At 38.2% G+C, this 9912-nt stretch overlaps 1 protein-coding gene across 2 annotated transcripts in view; it reads right to left on the reverse strand.

The window, feature by feature from the left end:
• FAM13C (family with sequence similarity 13 member C) overlaps window positions 1–9912 on the reverse strand; it is a 152178-nt gene that overhangs the window by 24116 nt on the left and 118150 nt on the right. For both annotated transcript variants that reach the window (XM_029931724.1, XM_029931723.1), the window contains exons 7-8: window positions 6579–6789; window positions 5325–5463 (exon numbers count right to left, since the gene is read on the reverse strand). In XM_029931724.1, coding sequence (XP_029787584.1) covers window positions 5325–5463; window positions 6579–6789 — 350 coding nt within the window. The remainder of the gene's footprint in view (window positions 1–5324; window positions 5464–6578; window positions 6790–9912) is intronic.

Genomic DNA, 9912 nt, shown 5'->3' on the forward strand with positions numbered 1-9912 from the left:
CCTATATGATGAAAACTATAGAGAACTTATGAAAGAGATTGAAGAAGACACCAAGAAACGGAAAAACATTCCCTGTTCATGGATCGGAAGAATAAACATTGTGAAAATGCCATTACTACCCAAAGCAATCTACACATTCAATCAAAATTTCACCAACATTCTTCTCAAAGCTAGAACAAACTATCCTCAAGTTCGTATGGAATCACAGAAGACCCTGAATAGCCAAAGTATATTGAAGAAGAAAACCAAAACGGGAGGCATCACAATCCCAGACTTTAGCCTATACTACAAAGCTGCCATCATCATCAAAACAGTATGGTTTTGGCACAAAAACAGACACATAGACCAATGGAATAGATTAGAGAACCCAGAGCTGGGCCCACAAATGTATGGCCAATTAATTTTTGACAGAGCAGGAAAGAGTATCTGATGGAAAAAAGACTGCCTCTTTAGCAGGTGGTGCTGGGAGAACTGGACAGCAACATGCAGAAGAATGAAACTAGACCACTTTCTTACACCACACCAAAATAAACTCAAAATGGCTGAAGGACCTGAATGAGACAGGAAACCATCAAAACCCTCGAGGAGAAAGTAGAAAACAACCTCCTTGACCTCAACCCCAGCAATTTCCTACTTGACACATCCCCAAAGGCAAGGGAAATGAAAGCAAAAATGAACTTTTGGGACCTCATCAAGATAAAAAGCTTCTGCACTGCAGAGGAAACAATCATGAAAACTAATAGGCAACGAATGGAATGGGAAAAGATAGTTGCAAAGGACATATCAGATAAAGGGCTAGTATCCAAAATCTACAAGGGACTCACCAAACTCCACACCCGAAATACAAAACTTTTAAAGAAGAATTACGTTTTAAGCTGATCCAAAAATATGAATAGAAGGAAAACTTCCAAACTCATTATATGAGGTTAGCATTACCTTGATTCCAAAACCAAACAAAGAGCCCACTAAAATGGAGATCTACACACCAATTTCCCTGATGAATATGGATACAAAAATTGTCAACAAGATATTACCCAACTGGATCCAACAATATATCAAAAAATTATTCACCACGATCAAGTGGGTTTATTGCTGGGATGAAAGCCTGGTTTAATATCTGCAGTTAAATCAATGTGGTACACCACATTAATAATAGAAAGAGTAAGAACCATATGAACCTCTCAATACATGCAGAGAAAGCATTTGACAAAAAAACATCATCCTTTCTTGATAAAAATCCTCAAGAAAGTAGGGATAGAAGGATCGTACCTCAAGATCACAAAACCCATATATGAAAGGCCCACCACAAATATCATCTGCAATGGTGAAAAACTGAGAGCTTTCCCCCTAAGCGGACAAGGACAAGGATGTCCACTCTCACCACTATTATTCAACATAGTGTTGGAAGTCTTAGCCTTAGCAATCAGACAACACACAGAAATAAAAGGCATTCAAATCAGCAAGGAGGAAGTCAAACTCTGATTCTTCGCAGACAACATGATACTCTATGTGGAAGACCCAAAGATTCCACCAACAAACTGCTAGAACTGATCCATGAATTCAGCAGTTGCAGGATAAAAAATCAATGTGCAGAAATTAACTGCATTTCTATATACCAATAATGAAGCAGCAGAAAGAGAATTGATCCCATTTACAACTGCACCAAAACCCATAAAATACTTAAGAATAAAGAGTTGAAAAATCTATACACTGAAAACTATAAAAAGCTTATGAAAGAAATCTAAGAAGACACCAGAAAATGGAAGAAACATTCCATGCTCATGGATTGGAAGAACAAATATTGTTAAAATGTCTGTACTACCCAAAGCAATCAACATCTTCATTGTAATACCTATCAAAATAGCACCAGCATTCTTCACAGAACTAGAACATTTGTATGAAGCAGATTCCATAAGATTTGTATGGAAGCAGAAAGACCCAGAATAGCTAAAGCAATCCTGAAAAAGAAAACCAACCCTGGAGACATCACAATTCCAGGATTTAAGATGTGTTACAAAGCCATAATCATTAAGACAGTATGGCATTGGCACAAAAACAGACACATAGATCAATGGAACAGAATACATAATCCAGAAATGCATCAACAAATGTATGGCCAACTAATCTTTGACAAAGCGGGAAAGAATATCCAATTGAATAAAGACAATCTCTTCAGCAAACGGTGTTGGTAAAACTGAACAGCGACATACAGAAGAATAAACCTGGACCGTTACCTTACAACATACACAAAAATGAACTCTAAATGAATGAAAGACCTAAACATAAGGCAGGAAGCCATCAAAATCCTAGAGGAAAAAGCAGGCAAAAACCTCTTTGACCTCGGAAATGGCAACTTCTTACTAAACATGTCTCCAGAGGCAAGGGAAACAAAAGCAAACATGAACTATAGGGACCTTATCAAGATAAAAAGCTTCTGCACAGTGAAGTAAAGAATCAGCAAAACTAAAAGGCAAGTGATGGAATGTGAGACGATATTTGCAAATGACACATCAGATAAAGGATTAGTATCTAAAATCTGTAAAGAACTTATCAAACTTAATAGCCAAAAAATAAATAATCCAGTGAGGAAATAGGCAAAAAACATGAATAGTAAATTTTCCAAAGAAGACATCCAGATGGCTAACAAATACATGAAAAAATGTTCAGCATCCCTCATCAGAGAAATGCAAATCAAAACTACAATGAGATACCACTTCATACCTGCCAGATGGCTAACATTAACAACTCAGGAAACAACAGATGTTGGCAAGAATGTAGAAAAAAAGAACCGTTTTGCACTGCTGGTGGGAATACAAACTGGTGCAGCCACTCTGGGAAACAGTATGGAGGTTCCTCAAAAAGTTAAAAATAGGACTACCCTACGATCCAGCAATTGTACTTATCCAAAGCATTAGTATTTATCCAAAGGATACAGGAGTGCTGTTTTGAAGGGGCATGCATATGCACCCCAATCTTTATAGCAGCACTCTCAACAATAGCCAAAGTATGGAAAGAGCCCAAATGTCCATTGACTGATGAATGGTTAAAGAAGATGTGGTATATATATGCAATGGAATATTAATAGGCAATAAAAAAGAATAAAATCCTGCCATTTGCAACAACATGGATGAAACTAGAGTTTATTATGCTAAGCAAAATTAGTCAGAGAAAAATAAATATCATATGCTTTTATTCACATGTGGAATTTAAGATATAAAACAGATGAACATGAGAGAAGGGAAGCACAAATAATATAAAACAGGGCAGGAGACAAGACATAAGAGACTCTTAAATACAGAGAACAAGCTGAGGTTTGCTGCAGGGGTTTGGGGTGAGATGGACTAAGTGGGCAAAAGGCATTAAGGAGGACACATGTTAGGATAAGCATTGGGTGTCATATGTAGGGGATGAATCACTGTATTTCTGAAATCACTGTTGCACTATATGCTAACTAACTTGGATATAAATTAAAAAAAAAAAGAAATGCCCTGCCAAAAAAAGAATTTCCATATATATGTATATATGTAGACACACACACAAAATGGATTATTACTCAGCCACTAAAAAGAATGAAATCTTGCCATTTGCAATGACTTGGATGGAGTTAGTGTGTACTATGCTACACAAAGTTAGTCAGAGAAAGACAAATACCATTTGATTTCACTCATGTGGAATTTAAGAAACAAAACAAATGAACATAGGGGAAGGGGAAAAAAGAGGGAAGCAAACCACAAGAAACTCTTAAGAATAAAGAACAAACTGTTGGTGGAAGGGTTTGGGCTAAATTGGTGATGGGCTAAATTGATGATAGGGATTAAGGAGGGCACTTGTGATGAGCACTGGGTATTGTATTTAAGTGATGAACCACCAAAGCCTATACCTGCAACCAATTTTACTATATGTGTTAACCAATTAGACTTTAAATAAAAACTTGAAATTAAAAAAAAATATTGGCAAGTATTAAGTATTAACAGGCCCTGGGAATGGAGCCTACTCTACAGTCCCCAAGGTGAGGGCATTACAGATCCAATAACACTCCCACTGCAGACAGAGAAAATCAGCTTCTCTCAAGATATCTAGAACTTTCAAAATGTGGACACTTGCAAATTTTACTTCTCTTCCTCCATTGCAAAACCCACTCATCTTTAATCTACCACCCCAAGTCTGAGCTGATAGAACACAACTACCAAAGGCAAATTACAAGTCTTTTCTGGGCCTCAGTTTCCTTATCTGTAAAATAAAGGCCTGTATTCATTATGTGTAGAGTACCCCCCTGTTCTAAAACTGTAAAAGGCAGTAAATAGCTTCGAAAAAGAAAAGGTTATCTTGAAAAGCTGTCTGATTTTTTTCAGTTGTGAAAAGCTAAAAATCGCACTTTACACACCCTCTTTTAGTGTATTTGAAGCCAGTGTGGAAAACAGTTTAGAAAGAATGGGAGATTGGGATATCATCCACTCTCACCTCCCTCCCCCAATCTTATTCAACTCACAGGGATGTGCCAATTGCCTCTGTACCCAGGCTTAGTGAGCCTTTTAATATTTCAAGATGTATGAGACCTTATCCCCTGTTGTCTTTTATTCTGATAACAAGCTGTCTGGGCCCTCTGTTAATGACCCAATACGTTTGTGCAATTCTACATGAATATGATTTTTCTCTATACTATGGTCACCATTAGAGAAGAAAAATAAAACTAACACTGGCCATGAGGACACTTACCTCTCTATTGTTTCTTATACAATGAAAGAAAAAGTTCATCATTACAACACTGCAACACCAGCATGAAGACTGGTTTCTCTTGGACTAGAAAGGATAGATTGGGGTTTGTTCTTATGAGTGGCCAGAACAGACGTCACCTGATAGGTCCTATCTATCAATCATGAGGTATTTTTATGTCAAAGAAAACTCTCCCTCATTCTTTTCTACAAGTAGAGATTCTGTCCGTTGGGACCTTAAAAGGTTCTTACAAACCTGTAAATGGTAAAGGGTTAAAGGAAGAAATAAGATCATAATTCAAAAGCTTTCTAAATTTCAGTCCTAGACACATTAGTGATAGTAATGCTCCTTAGGGAGAAAAAAGGAGAATCGATAAATCAGTTTGGAAATAAGAGTTATAATCCATTACTAGAAAATATCTTTGCAGAGAGCAAATAACAGCCTTTGAGAATAGGACTGATCCAGGATAGGAACTAAATTTATGATAGATCCTGAACTGGTGAATGAAAACAGCTATCCCCTGGCACAGAGGAGTACCCAAAAAGGAAGGACAGAAAAACCCACACACCTTGGACACAATTTACCCTTCTTTTAAGCCACAGGGTCCTTACCCGGTATTTCTTTTCCTGTTCAAATTTTTCTTCAAATTTCCGAATTTTTCGCTTGAGACTCTGGATGTGCTTGTTGAGCTGGGTAATGGTCTGTGGCTCCTTGCCATCACCACAGCCACATCGTGAAGAACTTCGTGGCCTGTAGTGATTGCAGGGAGGGAGAGAATCATCAAAAACCATGGTCTTCCCATAAATATTGCTGCTGGTCTATAAATCAGGCCTCTAAGATTATCAGAGAGGACATTCCATTATTTGATAACTCTACCATGGTGGCATCTGCTCATTAATAGAGACCACTGATCACAGAATTCCATTATGAGAAATTGCTATCAGGGACTTTAATGTACAAATGTCAAAACATTAGTCTAGGAAGTGCATATCCTAAAGCTTGGAAGAGGCCAAATTAAGACAAAAAGAGACAGCCTGCTGTGGCATCATCCCTAACAGGTTGCATGAGACCCACCTAGTAACAATTTTTAAAGAAGATATAGATAAGTAGTTACATTTTCTCGACACAACAGTGCCTTTGTGAATCTAATAAGAAGAATGGACTCCCCCCTCCAGAAAATGCATTCACCCTCTCACATAGTTCACACTTTATAGTAGCAATAATCCATTAACTCCCTCAAATCCATCAATAGACAGCCTGCAAGTTCAGATTTGGAAAATTCATTAATGACAGCAGAAGTTACTAAAAAGAAACTAGGATTCCCCAAACATATTTCCAGTCAAGGGATACACATTGTAGCTTTGCATCAAACTTATTTGTAGAACTTTAAAAAAAAAAAAAAAAGAATGCACAGTTCCACATTTTTAGTGGAGTGGAGGGCAGCTATTGTAAGCTACCACTTTTCTAGAATCTAAGAAGAAATTGAGGTAGACAACTCCCAAGCACTACCACAAGCTACCCCTTGAAGCTACTGTTGGGCATGGGAAGAATATTGAGCTCACTAAGAGGGATACTCCTGATATTTGCATAGGCATATTCTTACTTAGGATTCTGGTCATTTGGCCAAAAATGTTCAAACATAAAAGCCCTGGGGTATTTTGCATCTCATGACCATTTCCTCCTGAGATGGCAAGACCTGACAGAGCATTCCCACGTTGATAGTACACTGGTTGTTGCCATTCATTGCTCAGGCCTTGCAGTTGCATTTGGTAGGCGTGTCTGCACTGTTTCAGACATACATTTCATTAGAGGTTATAAATGTAGTATTTGAAAAAGTGTATGAAATGAAGATAAGGTTTTCTTACATCATAAACTGCTGAGTACTGGGCGGAGAAGGGGCTGATTCAGGGTCTAAGTTGAATCTCTGGCTTTGGCTGAAGATGGAACATCGCGGTGACAGAAGTGGGTTGTCACCGTCAGTGATGTGATAGAGCAGCCTGCTAGTCCCGACAGACTGTAGGTCTTCTTGTGCGCTGTCTGCTTCATTCTGCCCATCTTTGTGGGCTGGTGCAGGGTCTGAGGAAACAAGATAAATCACTAAGACCCAGAAGTGACAGAGGCCTTGAGATTGTCATGTTCTTAAAAATAAAGATCATAAACATTTATTATAATGTCTGGCCTCTTTGTAATTTCTCCCTTCTAGGGATATGAAAGGCTTTAAAAATACTGTCATGTTTATTCTCAGAGCAAAGCCACCAATAAAAAAATTATTTTGGTATAAATTTTAAAATCAGCATAGCCCCAAATTGTAAAAACCCTCTATTTCATATATTTGCTTATTTTGAAGGATGTATTACAGTGAAAAAATAAAACAGTAAATTTGAAATAAAAATAAAAATAAAACAGCTTCATTTGAAGCTGAAACAAAAGAGGTTAGTTGAGAATGTAAATAGATAGGAGAAATGCAGTGAAGAAAGGAGAAAGGAAGTAGGGAGGGAGAGGAGAAAACAAAGGAGAAGAGTGGGGAAAGGAGCCTCCCAGCAGAAAATTATTCAGCAGTGATTAAAAATGATGGAGAACTCTGCTTATCAACATGGAATGATGTTCAGAATATGCTAAACGAAAGCCACAGATTTCAAAACAAAACAGCAATGATTCTATTTTATGTAAAAATCAAAGATCAAAGAAGTTACTTAGCAACCACAAAGCTTGGAAGAATTAGGAATGATTCTTTTTCTCCTCCAAAATTTTATGTAGCATTTTATTTTTGACAAAAATAATAAACAAGGACAAAACATCCAAATTCTCTCCCTCGCTATGTCTGTCTGAATTCTATGATCTCTCCCCTTTTATTTTTTTAATGTTTATTTTTGAGAGAAAGAGAGAGAGAGAGAAGTTAACACAAAATCTGAAGCAGGTTCCAGGCTCCAAGCTGTCAGACCAGAGCCCAACGCAGGGCTCAAACTCCCGAACTGTAAGATCATGACCTGATCCAAAGTTGGACGCTTAACCTACTGAGCCACTCAGATCACTCCCCCTTTAAGTGAACTCATTAACCTCCCACTCCAGAGTCAGTAGAGAGTGGGCATATCTGTGCTATGGAGGAAGGGTAGGAAAGTGAGGAATATCAAGACCCTGAGTCAGAGTGGCCAGGTGAGAATCTCTACATCATGGGGCTCTAGACAGTTATTCGAAAAGCAGCCAAAACAACTCCTGTTCAGTTTTGCCCAGCAAACACTTCAGGACAACTCAAGGCATTCTCTTCTTACTCCCAAATAAAGAGGAAACAAATTATTTCTGGGTGAATAAGCAGTTTCTGAAAACACAGACAATCCACTTTTCCAAAATAAACATTTATCACAATTTGGTACCAGATGATTCTTAATCAGGTTTAGAATGATTCATGTTCTCCAGAGCTTGAAATGCAATTTGTTTTGTGTAACATCAAAGGTCTGATCCCTTGTGTGCTTTCAGTTGGTTTCTTCTCTGCTGAGTTTCAGACTGTGGGCCTGGATAATGTCTCCTATTGTGCCTGTGAAGCTCACTGACAGCATTCTATTAGTGGCTAAGCTGTTCAGAAGTGCATGAGATGAGGGCCGGTAAGGAGGTGGGACCAGATGAACACCAGTGCCCTGGCCTGCAAGCGAGGTGTGCTGGTGTGTCTGACAACTCAACATAGGCAACACCCTTGCTAAGAATAATTTACCCAGAAAACATGCTTTGTCAGGAGTTTTAAAGAGTAACAGGAGTAAGAGTTACTAATCAGTTAATAATAGCATATGCTAAAAATCACCTTCAAAGCCCAGCAGGAGATATATAGGTTCCTTACAAAATCCTTCCATTAAACTATTAGGCCCCAAAAGAAATGCATTTTATTCATATTACCTGTTTCTGGACAGAATCTTTTAGTAACAATGATGGGGAAGAAGAGAATTTTTAGCAAGCACCTGGGACCAGTGTATTTTTGTTGAAATGTGAAAGGTATGAGGCATTCAGCCCTTCAGCTCAGCTGTGGCCCTAGAGTCAAAATGAACATGAGTCTCTTGATGCTGTTTTTAATGCCAAATGGAAGCACTTGGGCTTCTAGCCATCTGACTAAGTGGAGGCAAGAAGAGAGCTTAGCTTCTGAAACCCACGAGGTACTATGATGGAACTTCATAAGATCACATTTAGAGGCTCCTTTTGAACTGCATTACAATTAAGTCCATAAACGTGCATGCTTTTGTGAGCACTCATGTCATTTGCTGCCTATTTAACATCCTAACACCCCTTGCCCTCAATCTATCACTGAAGGAAGCAGGGAGCCACAAAGACCCAGAAGCACCAAGCTGAAAACCAACAAAAGGTCAAAAATTGGTAATTTGGTAGTGCTTCAGTTATGTGTTCAAACTCACTATTTGAATTGAGAAGTGGCTTAATTAAATCGGATGGTGCATGTGTATGTATGTGCACTTGCACACACAGAATTATTGAGCCCCTTCCTCAGAATAGGCCAGCAGATTCTGAGGCAGCCAATGCTGCTATCATCCTGGGAACAGAGCCAAGGTCAGCACTTCCAGACCCTGCCCCCCAAAAGGGAGAAGGTTACAGTGGGTTCTGATGCTTCTCTGTCAAGTATGTTACTTTGTCTTCCGAAGGACAGGGCTACTTGCCAGGGCCCATCATGTGATGCAGTGTGGACTAAAGGAAGGGACCTAGGAAGCAGGAATCTTTGTGTGCTTATCCTTTTGTGTGAAGTTCCAGGGACTTCCTGACCTCTTGGTCCATTTGACAGGGCTATGACGGGAAAGTAAAAGGAGGTTGCTGCACATTGTGCCTGAAGTTAACAATACTATGCTGTGCACTTACAAGGTTGTTAAGAGTATAGGTCTATGTCAACTATACTTCAGAAAAAAAAAAAAAGTGTAGATCTCATGTGTTCTTACCACAATTTAAAAAAACTATTTTTCTACTTTTTCTTTTCTAAGAGAAATATTTTTATTTTCCAAACTTTCTATACTGAATAAATCTTTGAAAAAAAATAAGCATTCTTTTTTTTCCTTTTCTTTTCCTGTTTATTTATTTTTTAACATATGCCATTATTTTCCATCATTTACACTACAGTAGTTACAATTACACTCCAAACAGAAAAGCAAGGTAAAAAATCAAAACCCCAACTTCTATTTCATGTACTTAGACTTATACAGAAATTAGAAGGTT

Source organism: Suricata suricatta, chromosome 2 (assembly GCF_006229205.1).
Source record: "Suricata suricatta isolate VVHF042 chromosome 2, meerkat_22Aug2017_6uvM2_HiC, whole genome shotgun sequence".
Taxonomy (NCBI): Eukaryota; Metazoa; Chordata; class Mammalia; order Carnivora; family Herpestidae; genus Suricata; species Suricata suricatta.